General features: G+C 43.7%; 1 protein-coding gene across 4 annotated transcripts in view; it reads left to right on the forward strand.

Moving 5' to 3' along the window:
• Positions 1-16738, forward strand: part of HSD17B12 (hydroxysteroid 17-beta dehydrogenase 12) — a 225826-nt gene that overhangs the window by 98164 nt on the left and 110924 nt on the right. The window contains exon 1 of one of the 4 annotated variants that reach the window (XM_050955465.1): positions 14799-14818. The exons of the other annotated variants lie outside the window; for them this stretch is intronic. Coding sequence (XP_050811422.1) covers position 14818 — 1 coding nt within the window. The 5' untranslated portion in view covers positions 14799-14817. Of the gene's footprint in view, positions 1-14798; positions 14819-16738 lie in introns of those variants that run through there. 4 annotated transcript variants of the gene reach the window in all.

Below are 16738 nucleotides of genomic sequence, written 5' to 3' on the forward strand. Positions count from 1 at the left end.
GTGCCCTTATAAGTTCGGCCAATTATTTCTCATTTGTATTGTGTTTTAAAACTAGTTGCTCATCAGTACCCCTTGCTTAAAACCAAGTTCCATTTTGCCTGCACTGTTTGTTTGAAAATCAACACGTGTTCTGTGGGAAAACAGAATTCTGACAGAGGAATTAGACTATTTTGTACTTGAAAATTGCAGGCATTTTATATCTATGCTGAAAAATAAGCAAATAAAATGGCTCTTTCTTACATGGAGCTACCTCCTTTGTATGTGCGGAGCTTGATCTGTTACTTTAGGGACAAAAAGTTTTTCCTACTTCTTACTCCTACTAGTATTGCAGAACCAACACCACTGTCACGGAGAGCTCTAACCTGGCTCACAAGGCAACAGAATTATTTCAATTCCATCACTTTTGTTACCAGTGAAAATGTATAAATAACCCAACTTGACTTTTAGATCCCACAGTGAATTTGCCCAGCTGGCAGCTTGAAAAGCCATCTCTTTCCTTGTAAGAGAAACAAGTTTTTATAGGGATGTCATTTTGACTATGAAAGTGGAATTCTGCTGTATCCTTTTAACATTCTTCTGAAAACTGTAGAACCACATCAAGATCTCAGTTATCTGAACTAGAAGTTTAAGAATACTAGACTATAACTGGTCTGCTGACCTTAAGTATAAAAACGAAAGATTGAGTTTTCCCCATGTAAGAAATACCTGTGTTTGGTATTCAGTTGCCTTTTAGAAAGCAAGTTCCAATTCTAGTAAACTAATACAAATCTAGCATTGTTAATATCAGACATAATAGTGATTGTTTAACTGTAGTTAAGAGTGCATATGCATTTCTATGGTAACCTCCTGGTTTTAGTCACCTAACCTTCCAAAGGATATTCAACTTTTGAAATTTTCTAGACTTGGTGTCTGACCAGAAATTCATTTCCCCACTATTCCCTATCCCAGGACCTATTTTTTGCCAGGTCTCCTGCTCCATCCTGTGTGAAATATTTCGCTAAGGTAGCTCATTGCTCTAACTGTGCAGGCAGCTTTTCCTTCACAATTCTTTCCTCTCTCCATACAACACTACAGATTCCTCTAGTTGCATCAGAACTTTATCAGAGGCTTCTTGGCTTGTTCCTTATTCTCTGTAGAGGCTACTGCAGGCATTTAAGTACTTCACAGAATCTGGATGTTTAGAGAAGCTGCTATGCCTAAGCACCACATGATCAACCAGTGCTCTGCACCCCATAATTTGAGGAGGGGAGGAGGAAGTGTCTGAGGGGTTTGTTAGACCTTGTCTACATGAGTTTTGTTGACAAAAGTTGTCGCCACTCAAAAATCAGTATTGCATATTCACACTTCATCTGTCAGCAGAGCACATCCACACTTGGGGCACTAACATCGACAGCGTGAGCAGTGCACTGTGGGTATCTATCCCACAGTCCAGCTTGACACCTTCTGCCGCTAGGTCTTATGGGAAGACTGAGCAGATGTGGTGCATCTCGGGACCGGGCTCAACGTCCTGTAATGCATTACTTTCTGTCCCAGCATTCCATGGGCTTCCGGCTTTCTTTTGCGACATTTTTCAATGGCCATTCTTTGCTGTTCACCCTGGCATCTTTGAGAGAAGGGATGGGTCTTGCACTGCTCTCCTATGCTTTGATAATTGTTTTGAAGACATCATGGATGGCAGTGCAGTTAATCATGAATTTTCTAACTGAAGAAGACTCCCAGTTGCCTGACATGCTGTGTGATATGGATAGGAGCAACTTTGGATTGCTTTTGGCATTCACGGAACGGCTGCAGACGGTGGACCATCGCTTTTGGGCTCAGGGAAACGAGCATTGAATGGCGGGATCGTATTGTCATGCAGGTGTGGGATGAAGAGAGGTGGCTACAAAACTTTTGGATGTGGAAAGCCACCTTCCTGGAACTGTGTGCGGAGCTCATTCCACTGCGGCGCAAGGACACCAGAATGAGAGCTGCTCTATCGGTAGAGAAGCGAGTGGCAATCGCTGTGTGGAAGTTGGTGACTCCAGACTGCTACCGGTTGGTAACAGATCAATTTGGAGTCAGGAAGTTAACTGTTGGTGCTGCATTAATGCAGGTGTGCAGGGCAATTAATCGCATCCTGCTATGAAGTTGTGACTCTGGGAAATGTGCATGAAATAGTGGTCGACTTTGCAAAAAAGGGTTTCCCTACCTGTGATGGGGCAATAGATGGCACATACATTCCAATTTTGGCACCAGACCACCCTGTAATGGAGTACATCAATAGGAAGGGGTACTTCTCCATGGTGTTGCAGATGCTTGTGGGTCACTGAGCATTTCACTGACATCAACACAGGGTGGTCCAGGAAGGTACATATGCATCTTCAGGAATAGTGGCCTGTATAGAAAGGTACAAGCGGGAACTTTCTTTTCAGACCAGACAGTTATAGTGGGGGATGTTGAAATGCCCATGGTGATCCTGGGAGACCCTGCATACCTCTTATAGCTGTGGGTCATAAAACCTTACATGAGAAACCTGGACAGCAGTAAGGAGTGGCTCAATAACAGACTGAGTAGGTGCCAGATGACAGTGGAGTGTGCCTTTGGCAGATTAAGGGCATGCTGGCAATGCCTTTATGGCATGTTAGATCTCAAAGAGGGTAATATCGCCAAGGTCATAGCCGCATGTTGTAGATTACATAATCTTTGTGAAACTAAGGGCTTGGCTACACTTGTAACTCCAAAGCACTGCCGTGGGAGCACTCCCGCAGCAGCGCTTTGAAGTGTGAGTGTGGTCGCGGCGCCAGCGCTAGGAGAGAGCTCTCCCAGCGCTGCACGTACTCCACCTCCCAGTGGGGATTAGCTTGCAGCGCTGGGAGCGCGGCTCCCAGCGCTGGGGCACTGTTTATATTGGTGCTTTGCAGTGCTGTAACTTGCTGCGCTCAGGGGTGTGTTTCTTCACACCCCTGAGCGAGAAAGTGGCAGCGCTGTAAAGCGCCAGTGTAGCCAAGGCCTAAGAGTGAAAGGTTTGCTCAAGGGTGGAGTGTTCGAGGCAGACAGCTTGGCTGCTAATTTTGAGCAGTCAGACACCAAGGCTATTAGAGGGGAGCAGTTCAAATCAGGGAGCCTTTGAGGCAACACTTTGAAAATGAGAACCAATAAGGTATATATGTGATTGCTGCTGCAATGTTACATTACATGTAGTTTTCCTAGGAAGTAATGGTGACATTTGGGGCCTTATATTCCAGTAAGCAAATGACTAAACTGCCTGTGTATGTATTGGTAGTTCCTGCTATTTCAATTTGTAGGAAACAAATAAAGATGTTACCATTCAAAACTTACACACACACACACGTGCAAAGAAAGATGCTTTGTGGGAAAGGAGGTACCAGGAAGGGGCAGACTTTCAGAGCTATATGTCGGTCCAGCAGTCATTTTGAAAGTTGTCCAAGGGTGTGGAGTGAAGGGGAAACCAAGAAATCCCAGAAAGCGAAAAGGACTGTGTGAGCACATTTGGTTTTTGTTTTTTTGTGGGGGAGGGAAGGGGGGCATGGAAAAGAGTTATGAATGTGCTGAAGGGGAGGGGAAGCATGCATTTGTTTGATCTGCAGCATTATTAAGGACTTCAGCATCTACATTTGGTCCTCCATGATTTTAATCATCCACTCTGTAGTGTCCTTAACAAACTCCTGATTTTTCTTTCTGTCATGCCTTTCAGCTTCCCTCTGCTCCTTGCATTCCCTCTTCTCTGCATTGGAGAAGTGCAGTACCTACCAGAACATAGCTTCTTTGCTCCATCTTGGGCCCTTTCTTATCTGGTGGAGACACTTGGGCACTGTGTGTGGGGTGTTCTTGAAGGCTACATCTGCCAAAGCAGAAGGAACTGTGCACAGAAGCATGATTGTTAAATTCACGCACAGCATTGAAACATGTCAGTAAAATACACCTCTGGTAACATAACAATCACTTTCTCACTGAGCCTTGGCAAGCATACATCTCTGTGAACACCCAAAGCATGGTGAGTGTTGGCTGAGGGCTCTACGTGGGGAAAAGAGCACTCTGCAAGGGTTGCAGTGCAGCCAACTAATGGGAGAATTTTAGAATTTTTTCCCCACTTTTCCACAAGCTGGGATCATTGTAGCAGATATCTCACTGCTCAGGGTAAGCAGGGAAGCAAGAGTACATATACTACAGGCTTGTGACTTCTGCCCTGGTCCCTGTGCTGCTTGCCTGTGTGCTGCTTTGGTTCCTGCACAAATGATTGCTAAATGGCATGGGAAAGCTTCTTACAGTGGGGGAAGGCACAAAGTAGCTCTGCCAAGGCTGAGGATTACTGAGTACCTCCAGCTCTTGGTCCTACACTATTTAACATTTTAATCAGTGACCTAGAAGAAAACACATCATACAGATAACAAACATTAGGGAACGTGTAGGGGGTGGTAAATAATGAAGAGGACAGTTCACTGATTGTTTGCACAAATCAGCCTATGTCTTTCAATATAGGTAAATGTATGCATCTAAAAACAAAGAATGTAAGTCATGCTTACACTTTGGGGGACTCTATCCTGGGAAGCTGTGCCTCTGAAGAAGATTTGTGAGATCATGGTAGATTAACAACTGAACATGAGATCTCAGAGCAATGCTGTGGCCAAGAGGATTAACGCGATCTTTGGATGCATAAACAGAGAAACCTCTAGTAGAAGTAAAGAGATTATTTTACGTCTGTATTTGACACAGGTGCAACCACTTCTTGTATTCACAGTATTCCAGAATGTTCAAAAAAGAGCCATGAGAATGATTAAAGGATTAGAAAACTTGCCCTGTGGTGATACACTCAAGGAGCTCAATCTGTTTACTTAACAAAGAGAAGGCAAAGCAGTGGTTTGATCACAGTTTGTAAGTACGTACGTAGGGAACAAATATTTGATAAGATGATATAATATAATCCAATGGCTGGAAGTTGAAGCCAGAAAAACACAGACAGGAAATAAGATGTAAAAGTTTAACAGTGAGGGTATTTAACCATTAGAATAATTTACGAATGTTTGTTGTGGATTCTCCATTACTGGCAATTAAGTCAAGATTGGATTGTTTCCTAAAAGCTCTGCTCTAGGAATTATTTTGGGGAAAGTTATCTGGCCTGTGCTATACAGGAAGTCAGACAATGATCTGATACTGAGAGCTGTACCTGCCTTATAGGTGGGTGGCATATGTGTGCATTCAGTGCAAGGAGCTCATGGCCCTCAAGGACCAAGAATGGACTCTGGAAACTAGATTGACTGAACTGGAAGAGCTAAAGGGGAGACTTTCCAGGACACTGTAGAGTGGTCCCACCCCCACTGGGAGTCTGACAGCCCCTACTGTTGAAGATGAAAGTCTCAGGGAAGAACATCAAAGTGGAGCAGAGGGAAACAATCCCATAGTTGGGACCCTCCTTCCAGATGATGTCATGGTATCTTCTCACACTGAGGATGCCTCTTTGGGGGAGGGAATCTCAGTTATTAGGAAGAGACAGGTAATATGGGGAATTTGATCATTAGAAACAGAGAGAGCTGGGTTTGTGATGAGCAGGAGAACTACATGGTGAATTTCCTGCTGGGTGTAAAGTTTGCAGATCTCTCAACACATCTAAACAAGCTTGTGTGTAGTGCTGGGAAGGAGCTGGTGGTTGTGGTACATGTAGGCACCAATGACATAAGAAAGGGTAGGAGAGAAGTCCTAGATGTCAGATTTATGCTGCTAGGTAAGAGATTGAAGTCCAGGACCTCCATGCTGGCATTCTCTGAAATGTTTCTAGTTTCATGTACAGGGCCGGTTAGGCAGAATTGCAGTGTCTCAATGCATAGATGAGATGATGGTGTAGTGAGGTGGGGTTTAGATTTATTAGGAAGTGTGGAACCTTTTGGGAAAGGAGTAGTCTTTCCAGGAACAATGGGCTCCACCTAAACAGAAATGGAACAAGAGTGCTGGCATGTAAAATTAAAAAGGTCATAGAGGAGTTTTTAAACTAAAGGCTTGGGGAAAGCTGACAGATGTGGAGGAGCACACAGTTGGGACAGAGGCATCATTTGGGAGGATCTATTAATGGGGATACTTTATGTCCCAGTAAGGAGGAGAGGATGGAAGATGATCAAGTACAGGTAGGCTGTGGTGGATTAGCCACTGGGCTGACGGGGAGGGGGAAGTCTGTTGCCATTGACAGAAGGCCGGAGCCTCGGCCACCAGAAGGGAGTATGGGAGGGATGGGGAAGCTTCCACACCCTGACCGCGCTCCGTGGCAGCAGCACTGGCCAGGGGCCTCTAATCCCATCCCCAGCTGTGGGAAGGGGGAAGACACCCCCCTACGGACCCTGTCCCCGGCAGTAGGTGTGGGATGGGGGAACCACTCCCAGCGGACCCCATCCATGGCAGCAGCTGTGGGATGGGGGAAGCCCTCCCTCCCCAGCAGGCCCTGTACCTATCAGAGCAAGCCCCCTCCACCCCCCTGCAGCGGTCCCCATCCTCTAGAGAAGTCACAGGGCAAGCCCCCGCACCCAACCCACTCTCTGGCAGAAGTATGGGTGGGTGAGGGGGGAGAAGCCCCAGTGCCTTGATCTTGGTCCTCCACAAAAGCATGGGGGTGGTGGGGGAAGCCCCAGAACCTGGACTCCTGCTACGGCCCTGGAAATGGAGGAGCTCTCACTCCCTGCTGCACCCTGGGGCCACAGCACGGGGACAGAGCTTCTCTGGTCTTGGGGCTGTAGTGGGTAGGGAGCAGAAAGGAGCAAAAGGGGTTGTGGGGCTGCAGTGGGGGGACCCTGGGTGGAACAAGGGTAGGCCATAGGAGAGGGGCAGAAAGGGATGGGGCTGTGGTTGGGACCACAGGCAGAAGGGGTGGAATGGGGGCAGGGCTGCAGGCAGAAGGAGTGAGGAATTGCCCCCCAGTTGCTCTGGCCCAGGGCCCCAGGAAGCCTTAATCTGCCTCTGCAGGTAGGATCTGATGAGAAACAGTCCAATGAAAGAGTCCAATTCACTTCCATCAGATAATGGCAGACAGCTAAAAGGTGACAAATTTTGTAAGTGCTTGTATAAAGATTCAAGAAGTCTAAATACTAAGATGGGTGAACTTAAGTGCCTGGTATTAAATGAGGATATTGATATAATAGTCATCACAGAAACTTGGTGGAATGATGATAATCACAGGGACTCTGTAATACCAGGGTACAAAATACATAGGAATGACAGAAGTCATGCTGCTGAGGGAATGGCACTATATGTGAAAGAAAACAGTCAAATATAGTATAGTACACGCTGACTCTTAACGAACCACTGGGTTATCCAAGCCACTCGTTCAGTATCCAGAAGATCATTATTGCAAGAGGGGAGGTAGCAGAGAGCTCCATTCCACTAGGCTGTAGCAGGGAACAGGCCACACTTATAAGCATTAGCCACATATTCTTTCCACAAAGGTTGCTATCTTTGTTGTCATCACATCAGCCAGATGTGTGAATGAACTGGGAGCACTCCTGGCTTACCCGCCATGTTTCATAGAGAAAGTCTCTCCTTTTGCCTCCACCCAAAATTAATCCCCAGGGTAATCTGAGTTTCACATGAACCAACCTTTTCACTTGGCAGTATGCTTTCCAAAACCTTGTGCTTCCAATGAAGAAAAAAGACTGCACTCCCTCATGGTCAGATGGGCATTGGCCTTTTTTCTGCAGATATACTGTATGTTTTGTAAGGCAGCTATGTGAAGCGCCATCCACACCTTCACAAAGCATTATGCCCTAGTCCAGGCTTCTGTAGATCCAGCTGTATTAAACATGTATTAAACTGAGGACAGCAGTATTAAACATCCATACTAACTGAATCTTTGCATCCCTGTTGTGTTTGAATATTGCTTACCAATCATCCACATGTGGAATATGCAAAGGGACTACCATTTGAAGATGAAATGGAGGTTAAATACCTGTAATTGGAGGTTCTTCAAGATGCGTGGTCCCTATCTGTGTTCTGTTACTTGCCTTCCTCATCCTCTGCTTCAAAGCTTATCTGATTCACAGTAAGAGAAGGAACTGGAGAGGCATTGGTCTGTTCTGCCCTTTGTGCCCTCAGTTCAGGGCACAAGGAGAGCAACTGCGCAGGCACAGACCAATGGACACTATTTGTTACAAATCTCTGGTCTCATGTGCATGGAGCGTTTACATACCTATGTGTGGAATACAGGTTAGGGACCATACACCTCGAAGAAGTTTGTATGAATCAAGTAAACACATGAGTTTCAAACTCTTATAGAAATGACGAGTGCAGTAAGTCAATCTAGCTTAATATTCATGCATTCTCTCCTAGTCTTTTTAGTGAAAAAAGCCCTTTATCTTGAAAGTTTCTGCATATCTATGATGAGGTTGTGTACTACACAGTTTGTAGCAAGAGCAGCTTTGAATGCATTGCTACATAGCATCCCCTGTTGGCTAACCTGTAAAATGGCTTTGACTTTGCAGTGATTGATATAGGCTAACAGCGTTTCCTTCAAACCACTGATCTCTGCAATCATATAAGTACTTTGTCAGTTGAGCACAATAATTAAGGTAATAGCTCCATGGCTTTTTGGGTAATGTGCACCTATCATGGTAAAATTTAAACTGTATAATATGTAAGGAATGACTAATTCGAAAAATGCATTTAAACACTTTCTGTTTGTTACATATTGACTGATATGCACAAAATGTACAGATGAAACTAGATATGGTTCTTACCTCAAATTTTCTCCTCCTTATTGTAACAGTTTTCTCTCATTGTTACCTTGCATGTGGTGGCAGGGCTGCAGCACTGTTGTGTGTGAGAGAAGGGGACATTTCGTGATGTCTGACCCTGTCCTGTAGGGATTCTGTCTTGCACACTTCCAAGTGCAATGTTGTTTTGAGAAATCTTAACCCTTATCATCAAAGAGTTAATCTTCCTTCATCTCAACTTCCCCAGTGACAGAACTGCCCTGTGCAAAGCCCCCTCACGCAAGGACACAAATCTATCAGTGCTTCCATGTGGAAAAAGCGTCAGAGAAATGCTCTGTCTGCAGTGAGCCCTGTTCTCTACCCTGGTCTCCTCTAAATATTAGGTAATAAGTGACATAAAAATAAAAAGGACATGTTATGTGTGTGTCCTGTATATTATTGTGTTCTTCAGGTTATGAAACACTCACATCAGGCAATCTGGAGAGGTTCACACATGCCAGATGGAAACATTACATTGTCCCGTTTGCTTTTGATGAGTTTATGACTGGGGGTTTCCCTGTCATCAACTTAGATTTTAGTTGTTTGTTATTGTTCAAGATGTCTTTATTTTTAGGAAAAAACCGCTTTCTTTAAAACTTGCTGTGGATTTCCTTGTGCATGATCAAAAGCAAGAATTTTCCTTTGTCTTTGCTTCAACATATTAGTAAAACTAACGGTACATTGTGAATTGATCATTGCCACTTTTATGAATCAAGCAGGGCACCATTCATGTGCTAGGGCTGCTGGCGTGAATGTGGTAGTTTCTGTGAGCAGTGGACTCATCTGTATGAATGGTGACTGGATGTGACTGAGCCCTAGAGGACCAAGCTTTGTCATGTGACAAGAACATTGGCTAGTCCACGTGCTGCTGACGGAGGGGAGGGAATGAGGGGGGCTGAGGGTTGCTGAACACAGCATGCTGATGCCCATGCAATGCCCAGAGGCACTTCCTCTGTCTCTGTGCTCTTCCAGGGTGAATAAAGTGCATCAAATCAATCGTAGCTGAAAGATTTAAGGCGGTTTATGGTAGTTTCTTTTGTGTAGAAAAATTTGAGAAGTTTTCCATCGAGGAAGAGCTTTGCAAGTTATTGCTAAGAATGAAATAATTGCAAGGAGCCCTTGCTGTTACATTTAATAATGGTGAGAAATATACTCTATATCAGGGGTGGCCAAACTTATTGACCCTCTGAGCTGCATACGGTAGTCTTCGGAAGTCTGAGAGCTAGGCATGCCTGTTGGAGCTCGGGGCTTCAGTCCTGGGAGTTGTGCCTGCTGGGGCTCACGACATCAGCCCTGCAGCGGGATGGTGGGGCTAGGGGCTTGGAGGTTCTGCCCTGCAGAGAGAGAGGAGCATGGCCCTCTGTACCAACATTCCACACAAAGATGGACTACAAGCTGTCAGGAACAGTAGCGCCGATAATGTCGAGGCAAACCTGGTGGCTGAATTTTGTGACTTTGTCCTCACCCACAACTATTTCACATTTGGGATCAATGTATACCTTCAAATCAGTGGCAGTGCATGGCCCCCTATGGAAAAGAAGGCTTTGAGGAATTCCACCATAATTTCAACAATTTCCATCCCACCATCAACCTCAGCCTGGACCAGTCCACACAAAAGATCCACTTCCTGGACACTACAGCACTAATAAGCAATGGTCACATAAACACCACCCTACGCTGGAAACCTACTAACCGCTATACTTACCTACGTGCCTCCAGCTTTCATCCAGACCACATCATACAATCCATCGTCTATAGCCAAGCTCTAAGATACAACTGCATTTGCTCCAGTCTCTCAGGCAGACAAACACCTACAAGATCTCCAATAAGCATTCTTAAAACTACAATACCCACCTGCTGAAGTGAAGAAACAGATTGACAGAGCCAGAAGAGTACCCAAAAGTCACCTACTACAGGACAGGCCCAACAAAGAAAGTAACAGAACGCCACTAGCAGTCACCTTCAGCCCCCAACTAAAACCTCTCCAGCGCATCATCAAGAATCTGCAACCTATCCTGAAGGATGATCTCTCACTCACAGAGATCTTGGGAGACATGCCAGTCCTCACTTACAGACAGCCCCCTAACCTGAAACAAATAATCACCAGCAACCACACAACAAAAACACAAAGCCTGTTGCCAACTCTGTCCACATATCTATTCAAGGGACACCATCATAGGACCTAATCACATCAGCCACAGTATCAGGGGCTTGTTCACCTGCACATCTACCAATGTAATATATGCCATCATGTGCCAGCAATGCCCCTCTGCCATGTACATTGGCCAAACCAGACAGTCTCTGCGCAAAAGAATAAATGGACAGAAATCAGAAATCAAGAATTATAACGTTCAAAAACCAGTTGGAGAACACTTCAACCTCCCGGGACACTCAATTACAGACCTAAAAGTTGCAATTCTTCAATAAAAAAAACTTCAAAAACAGATTCCAACGAGAAACTGCAGAACTGGAATTAATTTGCAAACTGGACACCATTAAATTAGGCTTGAATAAAGACTGGGAATGCATGGGTCATTACACGCAATAAAAACTATTTCCCAATGCTAATTTTCCCCCTACTGTTACTCACACCTTCTTGTCAGCTGATTGAAATGGGCCATCCTGAGTATCACTACGAAATTTTTTTTCTTGTGCTGATAATAGCCCACATTAATTAATTAGTCTCAGAGTTGGTATGGCAACTCCCATTTTTTCATGTTCTCTGTCTGTCTATCTATCTACTGTATTTTCCACTGCATGCTTCTGATGAAGTGGGTTTTAGCCCGCAAAAGCTTATGCCCAAATAAATTTGTTAGTCTCTAAGATGCCACAAGTACTCCTTGTTCTTTTTTCTAAAGTAGCCATGCCCTCAGTCTCTGAATTCTGGGGATAAGCTACTTAATGACTCTGATGAACAATTTCTTTGTAACCACTTTTTTTATGAATGGCAGCTGTTGCTCAATTCAAGCAATTAGCTGTTCTGTGTTTCTCCTTAGAAGAAAATATCTGGCTAGAGGGTGCTATTGTGCACTTCAGAAATCTTTCTGACAATGGAGATTTTTTCCTTAAGGTGTGGTTTGAGTTTAAGCTTCTGTTTAAAAACTGAAAGGCACAAAAGCAAGGCAGTTGGGAGAGATTTTCTAAATGGTACAAATTGCAAATGTGTTTTATCCTTTGTGCAGTGTTAGGGGAAAAAATACCTTGAATATAAAACATGGCTCTTACAAGAATTTACAGATTGCCCCTCCTTTATTTTGATTGCACCCGGGATACTCTGAGGAAGATGGGTTTAGTGCTTTATTTTAACACGTTAAGCTTTTATTCACTTCATATGGACATAAACATTTTAAAAAGTAAAAAGAGAAAATGCTGATTACATTGTCTTTGATTCAGAGACTTTTTAGAGCATTTATTAATGTTGGAAGTCTAATTATGAATGACAAAGTATTCTTAAAATGTAGGCATCCTGGCAACTAGAGAAAGATATGTTAGGAGCATCAACTTTTGCCAGCAGTTGTCATTGCATTTCTTTATTAGCAAATTACATAAAGATAGTATTTGATTGAGGGCAGTCCTCTTCTGTGATACTCTGACATCAGAGGGGGAGCTAAGGCCAAGTCTACACTCAAAAATTAAGTTGACCAACTATGTCGCTCAGGGTGTGAAAAATCCACACCCTAAGTGACATAGTTAAGCCGATTTAACCCCCGGTATTGAGAGCACTAGGTGGATGGAAGACTTCTTTGGTCAACCTACCTACCGCCTCTCAGGGAGGTAGATTAACTGTGCTGGCAGAGAACCTTTCCTGTGACTGTAGTGAGTGTCTACATTGAAGTGCTACAGCTGCAGTTGTGACACTGTAGCATTAAGTGTAGACATATCCTAAGAAGGGCGCTTAACCTCTGACTTTGCACGTCTTTGGCTGTGGTTTTAATAGAACTATAGCAAAATTTTATATTTAATTTCTAGGTGTGTTTAACACTGAGTGAGTAACTCATGGCTTGAAAACCAATTGTAGCTTAGTGTAAATGGGCCAGTCACTTTTCAGGGACTGAGAGTATTATGGAGACAACATTTTTGTACCTGTGGGAGGAAGTTCTCAGTTTTTATCCCAAGCTAGTGCTGTTTTAGCTGTTGCTTGGGGCAGGTGTGGCAAGGCTGAATCTACATCCTCTACATTTAAAGCCACAAGTTTTTCTGGGGAAACTTTGTTATTGTCTTGAGCAACAGATAAACGCACAACTTTGTCTCTCTTCCGATGGGTTCAAAATACTCATTACTCCAGATCCTTCACCTTTTTAATGTAAGTGTATTAGCTTTAACAAGGATACTGCTCTTTTGTATATTCTTATTCTGTTTAGGGGATCCAAGATTTAGAAAGCTTTGTCCTGTATAACAAGTATGAGAGAGGAGACAAAGAGGGTGCATAAACTTTCACCTGTAGGTACCAGCGCAAACCAATACAAATTGTTACTGTCTGACTTCCATTTGAAACACTTATTTCATATAGGGCAGACATCTTTCAAGTCTAGAAGGGTATACGTGTCTTTCAAATGGCTACCAGTTGGCACTCCTTGGCTCAGCAGAGAAGTCAAGGATTGACCACAGGGACTAAACTCCTCTCTCACAGCTAGTGATGGTTCTTCCAGGGCAATGTGAAACCCATAGACAGGAAAGTGTGGTGGAAGTCTTCACTGTTGCTGTTCATTGTGCATATGTTCTGAGGATAAAGGACCTCAGTTCCCAGAGTTGGCATCCCAACATCTTTTGCCAGTATCAGACTCCTATATGTAGGGCCCCACCAAATTCACTTTCATGAAAAATGTGTCACGGGCTGTGAAATCTGGTTTTCCCCCATGAAATCTGGTCCTTTGTGTGCTTTTACCCTATACTATACAGATTGCACAGGGGAGACCAGTGTTTCTCAAACTGGGGGTCCTGAGCCAAAAGAAAGTTGCAGGGGGGGTCGTTATATTGCCACCCTTACTTCTGCACTGCCTTCAGAGCTGGATGGTCGGAGAGTGGTGGCTGTTGGCTGAGCGCCCAGCTCTGAAGGCGATGTCCCACCAACAGCAGCGCAGAAGTGAGAGTGGCAATGCCATACCATGCCACCCTTAGTTCTGCGGCTGCTGCCTTCAGAGCTGAGCAGACAGAGAGTGGTGGCTGCTGATTTGAGGACCCAGCTCTGCAGGCAGCAGCGCAGAAGTGAGGGTGGCAATACCATACCATGCCATCCTTACTTCTGTGCTGCTGCTGGTGGTGGCTTCTGCCTTCAGACCAGGGATCCCAGCCAGCAGCCGCTGCTCTCCAGCTGCCCAGCTCTGAAGGCAGTGCTGCCGTCAGCAGCAGTGCAGAAGTAACGGTAGCAGTAAGGCAACCCCCTCTCCCCCTACAATAAACTTCTGACACCCTCTCCCTCAACTCCTTTTTGGGTTAGGACCCCTACCATTGCAATACCCAGAAATTTCAGATTTAAATACCTGAAATCTGACATTTACTATTTTAAAAATCCTATGTTCGTGATATTGACCAAAATGGACCATGAATTTGGTAGGGCCCTATGTACAGGAAAACAAGGGAAACATCACAGAAAAACTGAGGAACTTGGCTGCTCAAAATAATCAAGGGAGAAGTCAAAAAACTCAGCTACTCCTTTTTACTACATCTTCCTTCTCACCCACAGCACAAGAGAATCTCCAGGGGTGGAGGAAGTTTGAGAAATATATTTTAAAACAGGACAGCTGTGAGAGCACCCACAAGTATACTCCCATTACTCTCAAGCACATTCCTACATCTGCAGTTTTTTGAAAGCTTGTTACTTTGTGGTGACTGAAATGTAATAAACTTAAAATAAATGCTTTGCTTTAGATAGTCAGCATGTGGAATTCACTGCTGCTTGAGGTTAAGATGCAAATATAATTAGAATTTTTAAATACAGTTTTATGGCTATTAATAACTTGTAGTTAAACATATACTGACAGTGGTAAAGGTAATCACTTTCTCATTTCAGAGCATAAACTGACTGTGTGCAAGGATTGGAAACACCCTGTCCCTATATTGAACATATTAATAGCATTGCACTAATTGGCCAAGTATGATGTGTGTTTTTTTAAAGTACTCTCCATAGGGTAGTGGTCCCCAAACTGTGAGGCGGGAGTGCAGCAGGTCCCAGGCCAGCCTCCATGGGGGGCAGGGAGGGTGCACTGCCCAGCCCAGCTTTGCTCGGGCTCTGTTCCTGGTCCCAGCACCACCCCCTAGCTGCAGCCCTGCTCCTGGCCCCAAACCCACCCCCAGCTGTGACCCCAGCTTCAGCCTCTGGCTCCCGGCCCAGCCATGGTTCCTAACTGTGGCGGGGGGGGAGTGGTCAGGTAAATAATTTGTGGACCACTGCCTTAGGGCATCAGGTGATGCAGGCAGGATACTGGGCTAGATATACCAAAGATCTGATTTGCTTAGAAGCTGCCTTATGCTCCCATTGACAAAATACTCAAATTCTGCAGAGTATCGTATCACTAGCAACTAGGCATACTGCATTTCTTCATGTGTATGTCATGATGTTCCTCCACTCTTTCAGCCTGCTTAAAACAGGAAGCAGGAATTTTAAAAAAATGTATAGGAGACATGTTTTCCAGTACCAGATCAGATGTCAAAGGGCAGTGTAATGTACTGCAGACAAACAGTTTGTGGATCTAGCTTTAGACTTAACAGTATTGCGTTTGTGAAATGTAGACGGGCATAGACAATTTTTATTTTAGAGTTTTTAAAACTTTTCTCGTCTTGAAATGGTTTAGCTGTTAAAATATATGCAATCACATAGGGAAAGTGCATCTCGGTTATATATAATTTTTGAAGAGGTCTCTAAGAATAGAATTAGCTTTTGAAAGTATTAGACCTTGTATTGGCTCTGGATGATTTTTGGATGTTTTCACAGAAATTTAGAAAAGGAACCAAGCTGTTTCATATTCTAACAAAGTTAGAGTCAGAAAATCCCCATACAGTGATACGCAACTTTCTCCTGTGATGTGCAGTAAAGTTATATTCTCTTCACTTTGTGTGAAATTCAAATTTTCACTGAATGATTCTACTTTTGAAAACGGATTTTTTCTGTGTGGATGTAGGGCATGGGAAGGTGACATAATGCAGGTTTATTAGGCATCTTATAACATTATTTCATGGTTTGATTTTGTTAAATGAAGAGTTCTGGGAGAGCCCTTACAGCTATTGCATCACTTACCAAGAATAGAAACTTTACTGCATAAGACAGCTTGTCTGCAGTGTGCAGAGACTTGATAAATTAGAGTTTCTAGAGAACGAGGGTCACTTATACATTTTAGCTAATAGCTTTTTATTCTAAGTTCTGGTGCAAAATGAAGTAGTAGGTTTTTCCTTCCATCTCAAAGAATGTTTGGTGATTTTAGTATAGACATTAAGACAGTGTAGTTTTGTGTGTGTCAGGGGGATCATAACTAATTGCTATTATAAATCCACAAGATACTGATAAATATACTCTTGTTGTATTGGAGGAGGCTGTGGAGGAATTTTCTTTTAAACAGTATGAGGTAATCTGATTGTCATATCAATCAGTTTTTTAAAAATTCCATTATAAAACTAAATTGTAATTGTACAATGCAAGCAAAAGATCATGCTACTCTAAATCTATGTAAAAATTTCGACTCCTGTAAGTAAAAGGTTTGTTCTACATTTTTTTCCCTTTCTTCATCATTGTGAAATCTTAGTCAAGATACCAGCAAGGGAGTGTTTTTGTATTCCAGTGGTGTAGCTGAGCCAGACAGGTCTGCAGCACAGCGTTTTATTTTTAGACTCTCGGTTGCCATTTTTATCCTGTAAAAATATTCATCAGCGTCTGGGTGACAGGCCATCATTTTTTATAAAGGTGTCACAGACACCAGATTTTTTTCACCTCTGTTCTCTCCTTTTAGGTCATGCTGTATACAAGTCTTGAGGGGGATGGGGAGCTTGATTTCAATTCATGCATTAGATTCTTGAATCCA

Source organism: Gopherus flavomarginatus, chromosome 5, assembly GCF_025201925.1.
Source record: "Gopherus flavomarginatus isolate rGopFla2 chromosome 5, rGopFla2.mat.asm, whole genome shotgun sequence".
Taxonomy (NCBI): domain Eukaryota; kingdom Metazoa; phylum Chordata; order Testudines; family Testudinidae; genus Gopherus; species Gopherus flavomarginatus.